This window comes from Vulpes vulpes, chromosome 11 (assembly GCF_048418805.1).
Source record: "Vulpes vulpes isolate BD-2025 chromosome 11, VulVul3, whole genome shotgun sequence".
NCBI lineage: Eukaryota > Metazoa > Chordata > Mammalia > Carnivora > Canidae > Vulpes > Vulpes vulpes.
Window position 1 is genome coordinate 54,233,373 of NC_132790.1, and position 23,710 is coordinate 54,257,082.

The 23,710-nt window shown below is 40.7% G+C and overlaps 2 protein-coding genes across 9 annotated transcripts in view; one reads left to right on the forward strand and one right to left on the reverse strand.

The window, feature by feature from the left end:
- UBP1 (upstream binding protein 1) overlaps window positions 1-3,991 on the forward strand; it is a 51,804-nt gene extending 47,813 nt beyond the window's left edge. For all 3 annotated transcript variants that reach the window (XM_026016386.2, XM_026016387.2, XM_026016389.2), the window contains one exon: window positions 936-3,991. In XM_026016386.2, coding sequence (XP_025872171.1) covers window positions 936-973 — 38 coding nt within the window. In that variant the 3' untranslated portion in view covers window positions 974-3,991. The remainder of the gene's footprint in view (window positions 1-935) is intronic.
- Window positions 3,992-4,006: 15 nt separating this feature from the next.
- Window positions 4,007-23,710, reverse strand: part of FBXL2 (F-box and leucine rich repeat protein 2) — a 107,548-nt gene continuing 87,844 nt past the window's right edge. For all 6 annotated transcript variants that reach the window (XM_072726348.1, XM_026016390.2, XM_026016391.2 and 3 more), the window contains 2 exons: window positions 5,631-5,843; window positions 4,007-4,968 (listed from right to left, as the gene is read on the reverse strand). In XM_072726348.1, the coding sequence (XP_072582449.1) occupies window positions 4,861-4,968; window positions 5,631-5,843 (321 nt within the window). In that variant the 3' untranslated portion in view covers window positions 4,007-4,860. The remainder of the gene's footprint in view (window positions 4,969-5,630; window positions 5,844-23,710) is intronic.

A 23,710-nucleotide genomic window follows, 5' to 3' on the forward strand; every position in this document is an offset into this window, starting at 1 on the left:
AAGAGACTTTAAAAGTCTGGTGGGCTAACATCTGAATCCGGTCCTAGTACGAAAGCTGTACCTTGAAGAACAAGTCCTGTGTCCCCTTTTCCTAGATGTCATTCTTGAAGGGAGCAGTGTAAAATAGCACCCATGTTATGGCTTTGCTTGCGCCCGGTGCCTCGAGGTTGCCATCTCATTATCTGCAGGGTTGCTTTTCTTGAGCTGTTCACTTCATCTTTCACTGCCACAGCATCTTGGGCTTAGTGCTCCTCTCAGTGTTTTGTTGTCAAAGCAGTACAGCTTTTACTCTGCAAAACTCAAATGATGTAAACAAGGAAATTCATCCTGTAATTGTATGGTTGTGTTGCTGATGTCAGACATCACAGGACATCCCCTACGATCTCAGTACACTGTTTTTCAGGCTCCTGTCCTTGTGAAAAAATTTCTTTTGTTTCTTGATGAATGCCTGTACTGTTCCTAGCCATTCTGATTAACACTGGGCCATCAGACAAAAGTAGTGATATTTTCAAAATATTTCAGATCTGCCTCTGAGGAGCTACAAAATTATTTCCAGAAAAGATGGACGGAAGCACTCAGTTTGTGTTGTGTGGAGGTGGCTGTCCCGTGGGCTGCACGGCGTCCTCACTGCTCTGCCCCCAGCTCCCCGCCCCCTGCTCAAATCATTTTGGCCACTTGTCTTGAGTCCCGTACCCCCCAGAGGTGACAGGGAGCATGGGTGCAGGGTGCTGATGGGCATATGGGCCCAACATCAGAAAGTAAAATATCTCAACAGGGACTGTGTTGTACATGCTCTTTTTCTCTAGAATTATTTAAAGGGAACTTGAGTTGGGAAGGGAAACTGTAGCTTTCTGGCAGTTTTCAGTTTAATAGCCTTGAATGTCTTAAGCCTGACTGAAAGAATTGTGTGTAACATCTCTTTCCTTTTCCTGCAGCTGAGAACGGCGATGGTATCCACATAGTTTTGAAGTGATGTCTTACTTAGTCTGAACTATATTCAGTACCAAATAAAGTCACGCTTAAAAGTGTGTGAAGACTGAATCCAAGAAGTCTTGGGATTGGATTTTACCGTATGAAATGTTTCATATTGAAAACACAAGATGACCTTTCTAATGAGCTGTATGAGAGGCGAATCTCCTCACTGTCACTGCCACAGCCAAGCATCCTCGTGAGAGTGAGCACGTTGGGACAGCATGCGTGCAGCTCTGGGGGCCACATGCAGGCAGCGCTGCCTGCTTCCCTGGCAGAGGCCAGTAGATACAGTTCCTAGAAGCAGCCTTTGCTGTCTTTTTACACTGTATGCGGTTTGGAAATGAATGTAAAAACGTACTGTGGGCATTTACCTTCTGTGCCAGTTTGGCTCTTATTGCCTGAACCTTATGCTGATCCAGGGTGGGGGTGGGAACAGTGGTGTCGTGGACTCAGCACAGAATCTGTCTGCAGATGTGATGTGCCCATACCATGATCAGTGGTCAGGTAAGAGGCCTGGCACCTTCTCAGAACAAATCATGTCTAAGCGTGTGTGTGACGGGCTCGTGCCAGAGCGGGGAAGATCCAAGCCAGGAAGGCGGGCTTGAAACAAACTGCATTATCAAGAGTACCTTGGTGAGAGGATCAGTGTAAATCCTAATAGGTACAAAGACTTTTGTGTTTTTGCTTTGTCAAGATTTATTGAAAAACCTTTTGCTTCTGCTTCCATTTTTAGCATTTTGTTTCTGATTTTCATTTTTGAAGCCCCATTGCTTTTGAAACTCATGTGGTGTTCCTCCCTTTCTCTGTCCTCCCCACCATGCACTGTCCTGTTCTGAAATGTTTTTAAAGCCCTTCCCCAGACAGTGGAAACCGGTGACCTTGGTAGGGGGGAAAGTATGGTAGTTTCTGACTTGCTGTGAAGGGGTCTTTGAGTTACCAACAAGTAGAAATTATTCATGGCAAACGAGATGTCATAAATGAAACACTAAATTGTACTGTAAAATTTCACCACACTTCTGAAATATTGAGCTTTAGTACAATCATGGGTAAACATTTTGGTGATTAAGAGGCTTTTTAATACACAACATAATAGCTTCTTTTCCATAAAAAGGTGCCTCTTCCACAAAACCAAATGCTTGTCTGCCAGTGCACTTCTCAAAGGGAGTCCATGGCTTTTGCTGTTTTCCTCTGTCGCTTCTCCCGGCCCCAAGCCTTCCCCACACGCCCCAGCAAGCATCTCTGAGGCCTGTGGTATAGGAGACCGGTTTTTTAAACTTCAGTTCCACTCTGACTGTAGCATCTCTGACCACTGACCAGCTGTCTTGGTTCTGAATGTGTTCCTTGATTCTTATCTTTGTTCAGGCAGGAATAGGAATGAGTAATTTGGGCTTTGAAATCTCTCCCAGAAGACAAACTACTTTGATGGGAAAAAGCTTTGACATTTTTGTGTTTTATTTGTAGAGGGGGTTATTGGATACAGAGGAGCCTGGTCTCATACATTTTTATCTTCAGTCTGAAAAAATCTGTAATTCTGTAGACCCTGAAGCGGGGGAACTTTTCTTTCTGCCATCTCCCTTTGCTTTCATATGAACACCTCTTCTGTACCAATCATTTGGAAAAGAAGTGAGCATATCTCTTATTTTAGAGTTTTGCTTGTCTGTTTAGCATTCCTTTTTGAGTCTCAACATATATGGAACAATAAATGTCATTTAATGCTGTGTGCTATTTTGAATTCCTCATCAGGTTTTAGAAGTGGGGTCAAGAACACTTAAAAGCTCATCGAACTTGAAATTATACCAAGCAGCATTGAACATTAGTCTGTCCCAGCAAAGCAGGTTAAATTATGGCACCAGCAAATTTGCTATTTTTTTTAATAGTAGGATGTATACATTTCAGTATAATAAATGTTTTCTGATTGTTTTGCAAACTCGTGTCTCATTTAAAATCCCAGTTCCTGACGGTGTCACCTCAAGCCCTAGAATCGAGGGGGTTCCATGTGTGTGTGCTGAGCACACCCAAGTCTACATGTTTTAAGAGGTGAGGCCTATGTGTTGCATTCTTTTCGGTTTGTTTTCTCAAAGCTGATGATGGAGCTGAGGACAGATTATTCCATGAACTATTCCTTGCCTACAGAGGAAGCCACCTTGCTTTTCTCATTTGAGAAACCTCATCTGTGCTGTTCCCTTCTTCTAATGAAGTCAAAGGTCATTGAGGAGTGAGTCCACCAACTCTGATATGGTTGTGTCCTGGCTCAAAAGAGATGGTATAGAAAGCCCTGGTCATAGAAATTTTTAAGAGAGACTATAATTTACTGAAGCAAGTGTGTGTTTTATGCTTTTTATTTAAATAGCTTCCTACATCAGTCACGCCCCCACGCAGAGTGGTGTCAATGTATATCAAAATTGTCGCTGTGGTATAAAAGCACACATGCTAGACTGGGCAATACTGGAGGACATCGTCCGGCCCTGACTCCATCAGGGCCTGGATGCTCATTCTGATAGTCTTGTTAAATTAACTTAAGGGGTCGTGTGTGCACCTGCCTTCTCTTCCATTGTAACCTGATTGCTCCTAAACGGCCCGTGTAAAGGAAGCCCTGCCAGTTGTGGGAAAATAACCATCTCGGCTTGTTCCACTCCAGCTCCCCGTGAGCTCTGTGCTGGTTGTTAGGAAGGGTCAGCTGCCGTGAACACTGAAGTTCACAATGTGAGAGTGGTGATGGGTTCCTAATCTTAATAAATACTACACATGTGAACAGCACAGAATGGAAACCAGAGCTAATCCGATTTTAGATAATACTAAAAGGTCTGAATTTGGAAAATGGTTTTGCTCAGATTTGTCTGCCATTAAAATTATAGCAATAAAACCCTCTGACTTAAGCATTGCAATGGTTTATTCATTTTTATGAGTCTAAAAGGTGCCAACGCTTTACTGATCTGAGTTTTAAGTGTGTACAATTTTTGAATAGTTCTGGTGTAACTTGATTTCTAAGATTTTAAAATAAACTTGGAAAAAAATCACACCCATTCTACATGCATCCATTCATTATTTTTAATTGATTATATATATTATAGATAACTTAAGCCTTAATTCTATTTCCTTAAGGTCCCCCAAATTTTGTGAGAGATGACATGATTAGCTTTTCTCCTACAACAAAAATGCACCCTGCTGTAGCGCATGCCACAGCTTATTTCCAGTCAGGCAACACAGCCTCTGAGTTGTGTTTGTTTAGTTTCTGGTCCCCAAAAGTGTAGATGACAAGCTGACAGAAACAGAAAGGTGAAGACCCTGCTCCACCCAGTTCCGAGTCATCATTTCTTTGGTGTCTCATGGAAATCTACTAACTTGCCTCCCACCTAAGTCTACATATAAAACTCTCAGGCATCACGAATTTGCAGTACAGGTCACTTTGAGAAAGTTTTGCTGTTTCATCAAGTGGAAAAAGTCCTGCTAATCAAAATAAAATCAATGTGAATTAAAGTAGGCCACTGGCTTAAGTATCAGGTAGAAAAAATCAACAGCTTATTTTTTCTGCTCGATTTGTGCTAACACTGATGGTCTATTGAGGAATGCTGACAAAGCCAACAGCAGAACTTCTGTACCTAAGAAGGCACCCACCTCTTAGATTCAGGTCTCTTGCATGTTCCAGGCGGCACTGAGACCACTCTTGCCATGTGCTGACAGACACAAGGCTTTGATTTGATTGCATCGTGGTAGACTAAAGGTGAAAACTATCACCAGTTACTGCAGTTCCTACTGAAGTCTTTTACCTGTAAATGTCTTTCCCAGTGGAGAACCAAGAGATTTGGGTGAAGGTGGAGCAGGTGGGGAAGACGGGTCTTCTCTGGAGGAAGAAACACCTCATTGTGCCTTGGGCTCAGGCAGCTGTCGTCAGAGGATGACACAGCACCTACAAAGTCGCTGGCCACTTCCTCCCACTGTGGTCGGAGGAGTGACAGGAGCAAAATAGGCGTGGACTTTGACGTGAGGGAGCTGAGCCTGGAAGCAGAGGACAGATGAGGAGTGCGGAGTAGTCATCAAGAGGCTACGCTGAGGATTAGAGGGACAATCCCAGACAGGCCTACAGTTCTCCATGTAGAATCCACTCTACTTGATGCTCAGGCAGAGTTCACATAGCATTTCTAGTGTAGGCCAGAGCTGCCCCTGTTGACATACATATCCCCTAAAGCAACACCTGAAGAGAGGTGAACAGAGTATCTGCCCAGGGTCAGTCACTAGTCCTGCGCCCTGAGCGGAATCCTCACAGCCACAGCCCCTGGGCCAGCTCTGGGACATGAACGCAAAGCTGCCTCAACTTAAAGCATACTCAAGGAGACTAGGGGAACTGCCTGGGGGGAGAAAACCCTTTATTTAAGGCCTCTTCTCTGGAAGTTAACCAGGACCGTGGTCTCCTTCCCACTGGTGATGACTATGTCCCTTTCCTTACAAGAGTTCTGATCCCCAGACTGTGGCACCTCTGCCCCACACCCATTCTGGAAGTTGAATCTGCCAGGAGGGAGACCTAATAAGGAAATCTGGAATAAGACACTTGCATAGCGTCAGTTTGTATCACTATAGGCTTAAGAGAAAATGTGGAAGCTGGATTCTTGATGTATTCATGGCTTAAAAACTGCAGGAAGTGTAGCCCCGTGCCCGCTTACCCGCATGCGCTTGATGCCTGCGCGGGTAACCTGCTGGCAGTCGTACAGCTCCAGGCGCTCCAGGCCGCGGCAGTTCTCCAGGTGCTCCAGGGCCACGTCGGTGATGAGGAGACAGTTGTCCAGTTCCAGTACCCGCAGCCTCTCGTGACCGCAGGTGCTGTTGCTCAGGTGCAGGATCCCGTCATCAGTGATGAGCTCACAGTGAGACAGACTCTGGAACAGGGAGACATGCGTGGATATCTGTGAGACCTGCTCTCTCCCAGGCTCCAGGCCTGTGAGAAGCGCACATGCTGGGCGGAGCAGAGTCCTACAGTAACTGCTGACCACAGGAGGATTAAACACCAAACCTTGGGGTGCTCTGGCCATGGGTTTGCTGCAGCTCTTGGTGACTGACTTCTCTCATTTTTACAATTACGTAAAAATGGAAATCAAACTGCAGGTCACAATACAGTTGAAGAGAACAACATGAGAGGATCCTGAACCTTCCATAAACACCCTGATTCTACAGCTACATAAAGGACAGCCTACTCAAAAAAACCCCAAAAACCCCAAAAAACTAAAAACTGGCTGGCTCCACATTGAATGAGAGAAGGCCCATGTCATGGTGGGTAGGAGATGTTGGGACACAATCCTGCCATAAGTCCCACTCCCAATGCGGAGACCCACAGCTGGGAGGGAGGGAACTCAAAACCTGGAGTTTTTCCCTGAGTAATAAAGGCCTTGAACCCCACATTGGGCATCCTGGCCCTTAAGATCTGTACTTGAGAGACCCTTAAAACATCTAGCTTTGAAAACCAATGGATGTAAACCATGACACCCACAAGACTAGGGATCCCAGAAACAGCTCTTAAAGGGCTCACACACTTGGACTCACCCATCTCAGGGCCCGCATGGAAGTGGCCCATTGAGGGGTGCCTGGACTTTGTGTGGGAGAGGTCCATTTACTTGTCTCAGAGCACTAGCCTGAGGGTCAGGTATCTGATTTGACACATTTAGGGGCATGCTGGGGTACTCTAGGTATGGGGGCTAGGGGGCATTCATCTTTACACTCCTATCTTGCTCCAACTGGAGGATGCTTTTTAAAAAATATATAGGCTTTTTTCTTTTTCTACTTTTCTTTCTTGGTAGGCACCATCTCTACACTCTCCCTCCACTATCACTCCATAGCCAGTAGGCACCAACTTTTCACTCTCCCTCTGCAGTGCTTCAGAACACCGTTATCTCTCAGGAAGGAACTTTTACAAGTGCCCAGTGCCCTGTTTTTACATCTGGTACCGTGATTTTTGCAGCTGCTGCTAGAGGACACCTCTATATCTCCTGGCTCTGGGGGCCAGGAGATGGGACTTATGCTGGTGGGCCTCACAGGACCATAACCAACAGAGAGAGAGTGGTTAAATGTCCAGTATTCCCAGGGCACAGCAAGAGATAACAGGCCCAGCAATTGACTCTGTAAAAGAGGCCTAATAGCTTATCATCATAGCTGCAGCCTGAGGGGCAGGCTTCTAATTAAACACAGCAAAGGGCTGACTATCCTCACTGGAGACCTCGGAGGGCACCAGGATCTCTTGGAGGGGAGCTTTTATATGCTTCTGGTGCCCCAGTCTTTGGGGCCTGCCTTTCAGGGATGCTCTTGGATCAACCTGGCTCTGAGGGGATCCTGGACTCACCTTGTCCCATAAATACCCTATTTTATAGCTATAATAGATGAAAAAAAGTGGAGATAGCATAAGGGATTTATGGGACAACATCAAGTGGACTAAGATTCATATAAAAGTTAAAGAGAATCTTGAAGTCAGCAAGACAAAAACAACTTCTGTACAAGGGAACCCCCATTAGACTATCAGATTTTTCCACAGAAACTTCAGGACAGAAGGGAGTGACGTGATACTGAAGGAAAAACTACTTACAACCAAGAATACTCTAACTAGCAATATTATCATTCAGAACTGGAAATAGGGTTTTCCAGACAAGTTAAAGCTAAAGATGTTAATCATTTTGCTAAACCAGCTTTACAAGAAATATTAAAGGGACTCTGGGGGATCCCTGGGTGGCGCAGCAGTTTGGCGCCTGCCTTTGGCCCAGGGCGCGATCCTGGAGACCCGGGATTGAATCCCACGTCAGGCTCCCGGTGCATGGGGCCTGCTTCTCCCTCTGCCTGTGTCTCTGCCTCTCTCTCTCTCTGTGTGACTATCATAAAAAAAAAAAAAAAAGGGACTCTGTCACGATGAAAAGACAGGGCACTAATTAATAAAACTTGTGCAAACATAAATCTTACTGGTTAAGGTAAATATATCGTAAAAGTGTAATGGATTAATCATATTCAGTATGAAGACTGGAAGCCAAAAGGAGTAAAAAAAAATAATAATAATAACAACAAAACCCCAAACTACAAACAAGGGATACACAAGATAAAAAGATGTAACATCAAAAACGGAGGAGGGAGGGAAGAGTAAAAATACAGAGCTTTAGAATGTATTCAAACTTAAGCTATTATCATAAAATAGACTGTGACAAATATATGTAAGCCTCATGGTAACCACAAAGTAAAAATCTATAGTAGATATATGAAAGATAAAAATAAAAGAATCTAAGTGTACCACTAAAAGTCATTAAACTACAAAGGAAGAGAATAAAGGAACAGAAAGGAACTACAAAACAGTCAGAAAACAACGAACATAATGTCAGTAAGTACATAACTATCCATAATTACTTTAAATGTAAAATGGACTAAATTCTCCAATCAAAAGACAGAGCTGGGGCTCTTGGGTGCTTCAGTCAATTAAGCATCTGCCTTTGGCTCAGGTCATGACCCCAGGGTCCTGGGATAGAACCCTACCTTGGGCTCCCTGTTCGGTGGGGAGCCTGTTTCTCCTCCCTGCTTGTGCTCTCTCTCACTATCTCTTGCTCTTCCTCTCTCAAATAAATAAAATCTTAAAAAAAAAAAAAGTGCTCAGTGAATTAAAAAAAAGGACTCATTATATGTTACCTATAAGAGACTCACTTTAGGTGTAAGGACCACACAGATTGAAAGTGAAGGGATGGAAAAAGCCCATGCAAAGAAAAACCTAAAGAAAGTTGGAGGTAGCCACAGTCACATCAGACAAAATATATTTTAAAACAGACTATAATAACAAAGGACGTTACATAATGATAAAGGGGTCAATCCAACAAGCGTATAAACATTGGTAAATATTTATAACCCAACATAGGAGCACCTAAATATATAAAGCATATATTAACAGACCTAAAGTAAGTAATTAGCAATACAATAATGGTAGAGGGCTTTAATACCCACTTACACTTACTTAATGATATAGATAGAACATCCAGACAAAGTCAGTAAGGAAACATAAGCTGTACATAGCATATTGGAACAGATGGACTTCACAGATATATACAGAACATTCTATACAAAAGCAAAATACACATTGTTCTCAAGTGCACATGGAATGTTCTCCAAAACAAATCATATCTTAGAATACATAAGAAATCTTAATACATTTAAGAAGTGTAAAATCATATCAAACATTTTTTTCTGACCACAATACTATGAAAGTAGAAATAATTACAAGAAGAAAAATGGAAAATTCACAAATACACGGATATTTAACATGTTACTGAGCTACCACTGAATGAGTCAAAAGAGAAATATAAAAAAAATCTTGAGACAAAAGAAAATGGAAATGTAATATACCAAAATTTATGGGATGCAGCAAAAGCAGTTCTAAGGCAATAGTTCATAACAACAAGGGCATACTTCAAGGAATGAGAAAAGTCAAACCACCTAACTTCACACCTTAAGGAACTAAAGAAAGATGACAAAGCCCAAAATTAGTAGAAGGAAGGAAATAAAGATCAGAGAGGACATGAATGAAAGAGACTAAAAAGACAATAGAAAAGATCAATGGACTTAAGATCTGGTTCTCCGAAAAGATAAGCAAAATTGACAAACCTTTAGTGAGAAGAAAAAAGAGAGGGCTCAAGTACATAAAATCAGAAATGAAAAAAGAGATGTTAACAACTGATACCACAGAAATACAATGGATCGTTAAGAGACTACTAAGAATGAAGGCCAATAAATTGGACACGCTAGAAGAAACAGATAAGTTCCTAGAAACAAAGACCAACCAAAACTGAATCATGAAGAAACAGAAAATCTGAGCATACTGATTACTGGTAAGGAGATTGAATCTGTAATCAAAAACTTCCCAACGAAGAGAATTCGAGGACCAGATGGCTTCATTTATGAATTCTACCAAATACTTAAAGAAGAATTAATGCCAACTGTCCTCAAACTCTTTAAAAAAACAGGAAGGAATATTTCCAAACTCATCTTACACGGCAAGCATTATCCTGATACTAAGACTAGACCAAGACACTACAAGAAAAGAAAATTACAGACCAACATCTCTGATAAACACAGGTGCAAAAACTCTCAACAAAATATTACCAAACTGAATTCAACAGTACATCAAAAGAATCCTACACCACAGTCAAGTGGAATTTTTATTTCAGGGATGCAAAGATGGTTCAACATTTCAAATCAATCAATCAATCAATCAATTATACAGCATATAAGCAAAGTGAAGGATAGAAATCACATGATCATCTAAATAGATGCACTAATAGAATCTGACAAAATTCAACAACCATTTATGATTTTAAAAAAACCCAACACATCAACAAAGTGGGTAAAGAAGGGACATACCTCAACATAATAAAGACTGTATAAGACAAGCTCAAGTTCACAGCTAACATCATACTCAATGGTGAAAAGCTGAAAATTCTCCTTTAAGAAAACCCTAAATACTCCACCAAAAAACCATTAGAACTAATAAAAAAAATTCAGTGAAGTCTCAGGATACAAAATTAACACACAGAAACCAGTTTCATTTTTTTTAAAGATTTTATTTATTTATTCATAGAGTCAGAGAGAGAGAGAGGCAGAGACACAGGCAGAAGGAGAAGCAGGCATCATACAGAGAGCCCGATGTGGGATTCGATCCAGGGTCCCCAGGATCACACCCTGGGCGGCAGGCGGCGCTAAACCACTGCACCACCGGGGCTGCCCAGAAACCAGTTTCATTGTTATACACGAATAATGGGCTATCAGAAAGACAAAATAAGAGGCACCTGGGTGGCTCAGTCAGCTAAGCATCCAACTGTTGATTTCAGCTCAGGTCATGGTTTCAGGAACGAGCCCTATGTTGGGCTCCCTGCTCAGTGGGGAGTTTTCTTGAGATTCCCCCTCACTCCCTCCCTCTGCCCCTATCCCTACTCATATTTGCTCTCTCTCTAAAAAAATAAAGAGAGAGAGAGAGGGAGAGAAATTAAGAAAACAATCTCCTTTACAATTGCATCAAAAAGAAAAGCCTAGAAACAAATTTAACCAAGGAGGTATAAAAGACCTGTACTGTGAAAACTGTAAGATATTGGTGAAAGACATTTAATGACACAAATGGAAAGATACTTTGTGTTCATAGATCAGAAAAATTCAAATTGTAAAGAATGTCCATACTACTCAAAGCAATCTACAGATTCAAGCAATCTTTATCAAAATTCCAGTTGAAATATTTTTAAAAAAATATAGAACAATCCTAAAATTTGTATGGAACTATAAAAAAAGACCTTTATTAGCCAGAGCAATATTGAGAAAGAACAAAAGCTGAAATTCATTACACTCCCTGGTTTCAACCCATATTACAAATAATGGTATAGTAATAAAAATAGTATAGTATTGGCATTAAAAATAGACACACAGATCAATGGAACAGAAGAACCCAAAAATAAGCCACACATAATTCATCAATTAATGTATGACAAAGGAGCCAAGAATATGCAGTGAATATGCAGCCAAGAAGACACTCCAGTAGTGCTGGGAAAATGAGAGCCACATGCAAAAGAATGAAAGTGGACTCCTATCTTATAGGATATACAAAATTAACTTGAATTAAAGACTTAATGGAAGAACTAAGACCATAAAACTCCTAGAAGAAAACATAGGCAATAAGCTCATTGCCATTGGTTTTGGTAATAATTTTTTTGGAATGAATACCAAAAGCAAAGGCAACAAAGATAAAAATAAATGGGACTACATCAAACTAAAAGCTATTGCGTAGCAAAGGAAACCACTCACCAAATGAAAAGGCAAGAATGGGAGAAAATATTTGCAAAACATATATCTGATAAGGGGCTAATATCTAAAATATATAAATAACATGTACAACTTAGTAGCAAAAAAAAAAAAGTCTGATTAAAAAGTGGCCAAAGGGCCCAAGTAGACATTTTTCCAAATAAGACATCCAGATGGCTAACAGACACATGGAAAGATGCTCAACATCGTTAATCATCAGGGAAATGCAAATCAAAACCACAATGAGATAGATACCACCTCACATCTGCAGAATGGCTATTATCAAAAAGGAAAGAAATGACTGATGTCAAAGACATGGAGAAAAAGGAACCCCTGTGCACCACTGATGGGAATGTAAATTGGTGCAGCCACCATGGAAAACAATATGGAGGTTCCTCAAAAAATTAAAAACAGAACTACCATAATCCAGCACTTCCACTTCTGGGTATTTATCTGGAAAAAATGAAAACATTAATTTGAAAACGTATCTGAACTCCCATGTTCATTGCTGCATTATTCATAATAGCCAAGACAGGGAAACAACCTACGTGTCCACCAGTGGATAAATGGGTAGTGAAAACATGAATACACACACACACACACACACACACACACACAAATACACACACCCATACCCAGAGTGGAATATTATCCTGCCATAAAAAAATAATGAAATCTTGCCATTTGTGACAATATCAATGGACCTTGAGAGTATTATGCTAAGTGAAGTAAATCAGACACAGAAAGATACCATATGTTGTCACTTATATGTGGAATTAAAAAAAACAAGCAACCAAGTTCATACAGAGAATACATCCTGAAACCAATATTACACTGTATGTTAACTAACTAGAATTTATTTATTTTTATTTTACTTTTTTTAGATTTTATTCATTCATCTGACAGCACAAGCAGGGGAGTGGCAGGCAGAGAGAGAGAGAAGGACGCCCCCTGCTGAGCAGGGAGCCATCCAGGTGCCCCAACTAACTGAATTTAAATAAAAACTTGAAACATAAAAAAAGGGGCACCTGGGTGGCTCAACCGGTCGAGCATCTGCCTTTGGCTCAGGTCATGATCCCAAGATCCTGGGATGGAGTGAGTCCCACATGGGGCTTCCTGCTCAGTGGGAAGCCTGCTTCTCCTTCTCTGCTTCTGCTCTCTCCGCTATCTCAGTCTCTCTCCCTCTTTCAAATAAATAAAATATTTTTTAAAAAACATTAAAAAAAAGTGGTAGTTGTCAGAGGTGGGGTGGGAGTGAGTAGATGTAAAGGGTGAAGGGAGTTAAAATGGAAAAATTTCCAATCGTTAAATAATAAGTCATAGGGATATAATGAGAGAAAATCTTAAAAGTTCTCATCCTAAGGGAAAAAAATTGTGAACAGTATGACAGTGGTTAACTAAACTCATTCATGTTGATCATTTTGGCATATATACAAATATCAAATCATTTTGTACACCTGATACATGTATTTTTCTCAAGTATACCTCCATTGAAAAAAGAAAGAGAGCGCACCTGGGTGGCTCAGTGTGTTAAGCATCTGCCTTCAGCTTGGGTGTTGATCCCAGGGTCCCGGGATCGAGCCCAGTTTTGGGCTCCCTGCTCAGCAGGGAGTCTACCTCTCCCTCTCCTTCTGCCTCTCCTCCCAGCTTGTGCTCTGTCTCAAATAAATAAAATCTTTTAAAAAAATGAATTTAAAAAAAACCCAACTGGTGGTACCCAGGACTCTCTGAGTAGCAGTAATTCTGGAAAATTCAAACTTCAGTGCTCACAAGGCTTGGGAATGAAGGAGTCAATGTGTGGAAGTGCCCATCAAGACAGAGTTAAATGGGTCTTAACAGACACCTGGGCAGATCAAGCACTCACACTGATGACTTTCCTGTAGAATTCTGGGTGGTCTGCCTAATAAGCAGGGTTCTCCATGCCCCAGAGGCAGGTGCTCTAAGAATTCAGTTCAGTAATGAGCAAAAGAATAATAGGTTGTGCTTACTGCCCTCAGTTAGGGACAGGTGGGCAGCAGGGTGCTGGAAGAAAAGTCAACTGTTGGATATTAGATTACAGTGTGGACTAAAACACTAATATTGTAGATTATTCGCTATTCTGGTGATCAAGGAATGGAATCAAAGCCCACTCCTGTCTTAGCATGGCAACCAGTAAGCTGCTGTGTCATTTTTATTAAATTATTATTAATTTGTTCATTTATAATTAAAGACATTTTTAACATTAAAAAAAATATTGCAGGGGAAATTTCAGTTTACTCCATTCAGTGCAGTTTGATAGCCCACTTCTCCACTTGAGGGGAGGCAAGTGCAATGACTTCTGATGCCCATGTCATTTAGAAATTGTGCAAAGAGCCTTGACTCAGAGGCATAGTGAACACTTTTGATGGTTATAATTAAATAGACCTTGAACAATGTGATCTGACATTACAGACTTCTCTTGGGTATAAACAGTAAAGATTGCAGAATGTAATAAATTCAGATTAATATTATATAGCCAAATGGCATTTTTAAAAAGATTTATTTATTTTAGAGAGAGAAAGTGCACACAAGTTGGGGGAGGGGCAGTGGAAGAAGAAAAGAATCCCAAGCAGACTCCACTATCAGCGCAGGGCCCGATACAGCACTCAATCCCAGGACCCTGAGATCACCATCTGAGCCAAAACCAAGAGCTGGACATTCAAATGAGCCACCCAGGTGCCCCACAAATGGTATCTCCGTATTTTAAGTTCTTCATATCAGTCTTTTCAGACCTGATGTTTTCTCCAAATGCATATAAAATATAATATTCACCCCACGATAAAAGCTCAGAGGCAAAAAGTTGTACATCAAAGTCCCATTATTCATTTGTTACTTCAAACATATGAGCTCTCACTCTGTGCCAGGCCCTATGTTGCAATGGTAAGTAAAAACATACTTCTCTGCACTGGTGGAGACGAGGGTCTAGAAATAGCATCACTATTAAACAGAAGCTAAGGTAAGTGCTCTGAGAACACATGGCAGTAGGAGGTGACCTGAGGAAAAGAACACTAAATTGATATCTGAAGGACTAGGAGCCAAGAAGGAAGAAGAGTGTGAAGAGTGTGTTGTGTGCGACACTGCAGGCAGCAGAAGAATGGCAAGTACTGCGCATGGGAAGAAAGAAGTATCTAGATGAATGGAATTGTAGAGCTGGGAGCCAGATCACAGCTGTGCAGGCCATGTAAAGAAGTTTTACTTTGATTCTAAGGTTTTTTGGAAAAGTTTTAAGGAGAATGTGATAATTTATTTTTCAAAGAGACCATCATGTATTTTTACATACCCACCAGAATGGCTAAAATGAAAAAGATGGAAAATCTGTCATTGGTGAGGATGTGGAGCAACTGGAACTCTCCTGCATTGCAGAAGGATTTGGATATTTCTGACTGGAATGCATATATGTGTTCACCGTAAGACAGAACAATACTGGTTCTAATACCCTCAAACTGGAAACTACTTAAATGATCAATACTAGCAAGGATAATTAAATCATAGTGTGCCCATTCTATACAATGATGAGAATGAACATTGTTCACTTATATGCAAGAATATGGATATATTTCACAAATATAATAGTGAAGAATCCAGACACAGAAGAGTAAATATGATAATTCCATTCATATGGAATGGAATTCCATCATACAGTTTATATAGTACAGTTTACATCATACAATTAGATAATAAAGTACAAAACAAGGGCAAAACTAATCTAGGGTTAGGGGTGGAAGTCACTCCCCTTGGTGGTGGGGAGGGGGAGGTATTAGTGACCAGAAGGGGGCAACAGAAGGGCTGTCTGGAGTCCAGTAATGTTGATTTTTCATCATTCAACTTATGCAAATGCATTGATATATACACCTATACTGAGTGCTCTTTCTTGCATGTATGCTTTTAGTAAAAAATTAAAATTGAAAAGATTAACCATCCTGGAGTGCCTGGCTAGCTCAGTGAGAAGAGCATGTGACCCTTGGTCATGAATTTGAGCCCCACATTGGGTGTAGAAGTTACTTAAAAATAATTAATTTTTTAAAAAAGAAAAAAAGGTAAGTCATCCCGACTGCCAGATTATTCAGGATGTAAATGTGGATATACAGTCGAGCAAATAGAAGACTACTGTAATCTTTAAGGCAAGGAAATGCCTGCCAGTTTGGACGTGATGAGTTCTGGTGGAGGAGACAAATAAGTATCCACTTACTTGTGGTGTGAGGTATTTTTGCAAAGTGAAAAAAAAAAAAAGGCAAGAAAGACTGATACTGGATACAAGAAATAGGCAGCTGAGTACAAATTAGAGGGAAGGGAACATAGAATGAGAGAAATTCTGTCGGACCTTAATGCTTGAACGCTTCCTCTTTGAGCTCTTTTTTTTTTGAGCAACATGGGAAATACTTCCTTTCTCCTGAATCCAAACATGCCATATGATCTATGTGAAACAGTATTTATATGATCGATTACTCCTGTTCACTTGCTTTTAGCTTTAGAACTGATTTATGGATAAAGCCAGAAAGCTTTTCAGGAGGCTGTTTAAATCAAGAAATAGAATTAGGGGCACCTGGGTGGCACAGTTGGTTGGGTGTCCAGCTGTTGGTTTCAGCTAAGGTCATGATCTCAGGGTTGTGAGATCCAGTCCATGTCAGGCTCTGTGCTCAGTATGGAATCTGCCTGGGAATCTCGCTCCCTCTCCCTCTGCAGTTCCCTCCCTCTCTCTTTCTCATTCTCTCAAATAAATAGATCTTTTTAAAAAATAGAATTTGAAAAGAAATTAACTAAAAAATTTTAAAAAGAAATAGAATTTGATTATTTATAATAAAGTACAACCAGAAACAAAGTGTGTATGTATACATATTATTTACATATACACATATATGGATAGGCACACATATACACCATGCAGATTAGAAGAAGTTCAAGATGATATAAGATATATAAGATATAACAACTTTGTTGTTTTAATACAGGGGAACTGAGGAATCAAAAAGTTAATGGTTGCATCTGGGACCAAAGGGATAGATGCTCTCATATTAATTGAAAAGCTTCTATACTGGCATATGCATATATTTATATAATTTACATTTTATTTTTAAAGATTTTATGTATTATTTATATGACAGAGAGAGAGAGCACAAGCAGGCAGAGCAGCAGGCAGAGGGAGAGGATGAGGTAGAAGCAGGCTCCCCACCAAGCAGAAAGCCTGTGGCCCCATCCCAGGACCCCAGGATCATGACTTGAGCAGAAGGCAGACACTTAACTGATTGAGACACCCAGGCGTGCCAAGTATTTATATAATTTAAAAACTAGTTTAATTTAAGGATAATCAGAGGGGCTCTTGACATGTTCCCCAGGATCAATGGAAAATCTGCCAACACAGTTTACTCAGCAGAGGGGCCTTTTAGTTTATGCTAATAAAGGGCCAATGGTCAAAGCCATCTGGGTTAGGCCACTCACTATACATTATTTCCTTTATGCTTCAGAGCATCCCTGCAGAGCAGGTATGCTCTCCACTTTACAGATGAGGAAACTGAGGTTCAAAGAAGTTGGGATGTGCCCATTATAATAAGCTCAGGGTAGCCTTAATAAGCCTCTCCCCCTGTCCTGTCTTATCTCGTCCACCCACAGTATCCTGCAGATTTAAGACTGTTCATGGTAGGTGTGTTAAGAGGAAGGAATATTCTAGAAAAACAAGTTTACCACTGATAGGCATTATCTATCCACAGGCTAATTGGGAGTGTCATATTCTGCAAGTGAATAGCTTATCCTATCATTCCTGAGAAAGCAGTAGCAGCCAGGGGTGGTAGGGGTGAATATGCACAGCAGGAAGTGTAACTACTATTACTACTACTACTACTATTTATCTATTTATTTTTTATATTTTATTTATTCATTCATGATAGACACAGAGAGAGAGAGGCAGAGACAGGCAGTGGGAGAAGCAGGCTCCATGCAGGGAGCCTGATGCAGAACTTGATCCCAGGACCCCAGGATCATGCTCTGGGCCCAAGGCAGGCACTAAGCCCCTGAGCCACCCAGGGATCCCTGTGTAACTACTTTTATTTTTTATATATATATATTTTTTGTAACTACTTTTAAATGCAAAACAGCAGGTGTCTTTTGCTAGAAGGAGGGGGAGAGTAGGGGAGAAAATCTCTCAATCTCACACAGAATTTCTCCAGAAGAAAGAGACATTAGCCACAGACACTATCCCTGAGGGCGCAGGTTGGGAAACAGGGTAACTGGGGGATTTTAGATGAGTGGGATTTTTCTCTTGTATTTTTGGCACTTAAAAAGCTTTGGGCAGCCCAGGTGGCTCAGCAGTTTAGCGCCACCTTCAGCCCAGGGTGTGATCCTGGAGACCCAGGATTGAGTCCCACGTCGGGCTCCCGGCATGGAGCCTGCTTCATTCTCTCTAAGTAAATCTTTTTTTTAAAAAAAAAAAAAGCTTTAATTTTTTCTTCTGAATTTTATCAAATGCTTTTTTTTTTGCATTAATTGCTGTGATCACTAATTTTTCTTCTACCCAGCCCGTTAACATGGTGGATTATACTGATCCATTTTCAAATATTAAACTAGACTTGTGTCCCTGGAAAAAACCCTGCATGGTCAGGGTAATTATTTTTTATATTGCTGAATTCTATTTGCTAATATTTTAAGGGCATTTACTTCTATGTTTATGAGGGATACTAGTCTATAGTTTTGTCTCTTGGTACTACTATTGCCTGTCTTTTTTTTTTTTTAAAGATTTATTTATTTTAGAGAGAGAGAAAGCAAACTCGGAGTGGGGGTGCAGAGGGAGAGAAAGAGACAATCTTAGGCAGACTCTGCTGAGTGCGGAGCCCAACAGGGGGGTTGATCTCATGACCCTGAGATCAGGACCTGAAGGGAAACCAAGAGTCGGATACTTAACCACCTGCGCCACCCAGGTGCCCCTGTTGCCTGGCTTTTATATCAGGTATTACTGGCCTCGAAATGGGTTGTGAACTATTCTGTCATTTATTTTCTGGAAGAAACTGTTCAGAATTGACTTCAGTGTTTGGTAGGATTCTTCAGTGAGATCATCTGGACTGGGATATTTCTTTTTTGACAGTTTAAAAATTATGAATTCAATTACTTTAGTACCTACAAGGCTATTGAAATGACCTCTTAAAATGAATGCGCTGTCTTGCTTTGCCTTTTCAATGTACTAGGGGAAGTGGTCAAACTGATTTCTGTGGAGGTGTTTCTAATACTCCCTCATCATCCTGTAAGGTCTTCAGGGCCTGTAGTGATGGCCTGGGTCTCAGTCTGTTTGTGCTGCTGTAACAAAATGCTACAGACAAGCGTATACACCCCAGAAATTTCTCCCTCGCAGTTTGGAGACAGGAAATCTCTGATGACAGTGCAGTGCAGGCAGATCTGATGTGGTGGCTGGAGACAAGCCCCTTCCCAGTTCACAGCCAGTGTCTTCTGGCTGTATACTCCTCAAGTGGTGGACGCAGTGAGGGATCCATCTGGAGGCTCTTTTAGAAGAGCATTTTAGCTCATCCATGAATGAGCTCTTAGCCTAATCACCTCCCCAAGATCCTAAGACCATCCCTGTTGGGGGGTAAGATTCAACATATGAATTTTGGGGGGACACATACAGACTATAGCACTTCTGTTTCATTCTCATTAATTGTGTGGTAATATCATCTCTTCATCAGTCTTGCTAGGGGTCTGTTTCAAAGAACCAGCTTTTTGTTTTGCTGATTTTTTTCTATTGTTTTTTACTTTTTATTTTCATTGATTTCTACTATTATTTTTAGTATATTCTTACTTTTCCTTATTTTGCTTTTTTCTGGTTTCATCTAGGCCAGAGTTTAAGATTATTGAGACTTTCCTTATTTGTTTTAAAGTTTATTTGTTTTATTTAAGTACTGTCTACACCCAACATGAGTGTTCATATAAGCTTGAACTCAGGTGCTTTACTGACTGAGCCAAAAAGACACCCCAAGACATTCCTTATTTTAATGTAATCATTTAGTGCCACAAATTTCCCTTTTAGCACTGCTTTACTACATCCAACATATTTTAATTTTTTAAAAAGATTTTATTTAATTAATTAATTTTATTTATTTGATATATAGAGAGAGCATAAGCAGGGAGAGCAGGTGGCAGAGGGAGAAGCAGGCTCCCTGCTGAGCAGAGAGCCCAATGTGGGACTCAGTCCCAGGGCCCTGGGATCATGACCTGAGCTGAAGGTAGATGCTTAACCTCCTGAGCCACCCAAGTGCCCTATTTTGATATGTTCTAGCTTTTTTTCATTTAGTTTAACTGTTAAAAAATTTCCCTTGGGGTGCTGTTTTCTAGTGTGGCTGCACCAGTTTGCATTCTCATAGTGGTTTTAAGTTTTATATACTTGCTGATTTTCTGTCTGGTTGTTCCATCAATTGTTGAGAGTAGAATACTAATGTGTCCAACTATAATTGTGGATTTTCCGGTTCTAACAGTTTTTGCTTCACATAATTTGCAACTCTGTTATTTGGTATATATATGTTAAAGATGGCATTGTCTTCTTTTTAAAAATATTTTATTTATTTATTTGAGAGAGGGAGGAGAGCATGAACTGGGGGAGGGGCAGAGAGAGAAGCAGACTCCCTGCTGAGCAGGGAGCCTGACTCGGGGCTCCATCCCAGGACCCTGAGATCATGGCCTGAGCTGAAGGCAGACGCTTAACCAACTGAACCACCCAGACACTCCTCTATTTTCTATTTTAAAATTTATATCTGCTTTATTTTTTGTTATTTATTCCTTTCTGTTAACTTTGGGCTTGGTTTTTTTCCTTTATAGCTCTAGAAGTGTAAAGTTAGATTGTTTTAGATCTAGTCATATAGTTGGGTCATGGTTTTTTATCCATTTAGCACCTCAATGTCTTTTGATTGGGGAATTTAATCCATTTACATTTAGAGTGATTATTGACAGGGAAGGACTTATTGCTATTTTTTAAGCTAAGGAAGTTCGCTTACAGCAGATATAGGAGGATGACATGATAGTACTCAGACTTGTTTGTTCTCACCCCTTTTCTTCCACTTCTACTAGGCTGCTAGGGAGTGTCCTATGATTCAGAAGTATGTTTGTGTGAGTGCGTGTGTATGTGTGTATATTCCACATCTTGGGCATTGCTCCCTACCAAAACCCAGGGACTTAATGGAATTTGAACTGAAATGTTAATAAGAAATTAAAAAATTCAAGCCACTTGTCTGTTAAAATTAGGATAGGCCATGACCTGAGAAATCTGGATATTCTCCTCTTCCCCAGGGCCCAGAATCTTCCCCTGAGATCTGTTCCAACAATAAGAACTCTTTTCCTCCCCCTTTTCTCTCTGAGTTTGGTGATGTGAAACTGAAGGAGCTGGTCAGGCTGCCTTGACAAGGTTGCTTGATACCATAGGTAAGGAGAACTTGGGGAGTTTAGGATTCCTGATTGCAGAAACTCCTCACCTGCTCCTTCAGCCAAAAAAGCAGCTTCTCATGTAAGATCCTAGCATGGCCAGGGAACTGCTGGCAGTCTCCCGAAAAGGGCTGCACTCCTTGGGACCTGAGCACCACAGTTGTAGGGATCATTACTCACATAACAGTTTCTGTGCCTGACTCTCTCAGATTTGGGCTGGCTTGTTCACATCTTACTTTATTCCAAAAGAGGATTGGAAGTGGCTTCTCCTGGCTAAGCCTTGTGCAAGATGCTGTTGGTAGAAGAAAGAGGAAAGATCTTGACTCTGTCTTCCGGGAATTGATAGTCTAAATCACAATCCTAGACTACCCCTAAAATTACTACTTAGGAAAGCTTCCTTGGCTAATAGTGCAACTACTAAAAAAAAAATCAAGGCTAGAGATAAGACTAAAAAGCCAACAGACAATTTAAAATGCAATTAAAACAAATATTTAGCTAACCCAAAAAGAAGATGGGAAAGGAGGAGCAGAGAATAGAAAGCAAAAGGGAGAAAATACCCAACTGCATCAATATTACACTAAATATAAATGTCTAAACATTTTGATTAAAAGAGAATTTATCAGACTGGATAAAAGCAAGACAGCCTTTATATACAAAAACATAGATTAATTGAAAGAAAATGATATGTCCTGCAAAAATAAGCATAAAAAGAATGATCTTAATATCAGATAAAGTAGACTTCAGGACAAAGTTTTGAATCAATGATAAGAAGAACATTTAATAATAATAAAAATGTCAAGTCTTCCAGAAGATACAGTAATTATAAATTTGTATGCACTCAAATCAGAGGATAAGATGTTAGTGAGGATAAGAAAAGTCTGAGCCATAGGAGGCTACTCTGAACTGGATATGAGGTTTAAGTCCCAACACCTTGTTCAGGATTTGTGGGTTTCCATGTGTGCATGGAGTTGTTCTACTTATAAAGTTTTAGGAATGGTCTAATGAGTTTGGTGAATCTCAACATTCTAACTTGAGACAATTAGAAGAAATGAATAAACCAGGGTCTCCAGTTTGGGAGCAAAATATGGGCCAGGTTACTTTTAGGTATGCCACAGAACACTGGCCTTCAGACTGTGAGCCCCTATCTCAGCTTCTCACTGTCAGCCTGGTAAGCCTCACAGAGACAGTTGATTGGAACAGGTCTACCCTCTTTAGTGGGGGCCATGACGCTCTGGTCCTGCTTCCCATTCAGCCTCATATCCTTTCCTTCCTCACTCTGAAATCCAGACATGGCTTCTGTCAATCTAAGAATATGTGCTGTTTTCTCCATAAAAAAGGCTTGTAAGCCCTTCTCTACTGTACTCTTGCTACCGCTTCAAGACTGGCTCAGCAGCTGAGAGTTAAACAGAATGACAGCTAAGTGAAGAAGGTGAATCTTGGGGATCCCTGGGTGGCTCAGTGGTTTGGTGCCTGCCTTTGGCCCAGGTCGCGATCCTGGAGTCCCAGGATTGAGTCCCATGTCGGGCTCCCTGCATGGAGCCTGCTTTTCCTCTGCCTGTGTCTCCTGCCTCTCTCTCTCTCTCTCTATGTCTATCATGAGTAAATAAATAAATTTTAAAAATCTAGTTCATTAAAAAAAAAAAAAGAAGGTGAATCTTGAGGATCAAGGAAATGAGTTAATAATTGACCACACAGGGGATCCCTGGGTGGCTCAGCAGTTTAGTGCCTGCCTTTGGCCCAGGGCGCGATCCTGGAGTCCTGGGATCAAGTCCCATGTTGGGCTCCCGGCATGGAGCCTGCTTCTCCCTCCTCCTGTGTCTCTGCCTCTCTCTCTCTCTCTCTCTCTCTCTCTCTCTCTCTGTCTATAATAAATAAATAAATAAATAAATAAATAAATAAATAAATAAATAAATCTTAAAAAAAAAAAATTGACCACACAATTTAGGCTGAGTGGGGAGGAGAAAGGGACATCAAATGGGAATTGACAATGATAAGATGGTATGCTTAAAGGGACCCATTTAGATTCAATTTTGGTTGCAGCTGGGTGACACAAAGAGTGACCGGGAAAGACAAGAGATGCTGGTCAGACCGTGGGGTGTGACACTGAGACATAAACAACACACATTCTATTTCACATTGTTATTTTCCAAAGTGTTCAATATCTCATTTTAAAATGGATGAAATAGTCATCTAAATGTTACCAAGTCTTGTTACCCCTATTTTCCCTCTTGTGTCCCAGTTGAGTAGTGGTTTGATAACAAGATTGTTTCATATCATCAAGAGCAGCTTTCCACCAGTTGAGTAACTTGTATACTTGCATTCTGAAAGGACAGTGACTCACTAGACACCTGATGGCCTTGGCCTCCTATGCAACATCACTGAGCTTTGATAAATCAGGATGAAAGATAAAACTCTATAGCAATGAAGACAGTAATGGGGATTTCCTTTTTGGCTATATTCCTTATTCTTTAATATAATAAATTCCTAAAATTATTCTTGGATAGCTTCTAGGACAAATGAGTTGCATAAGATTTTT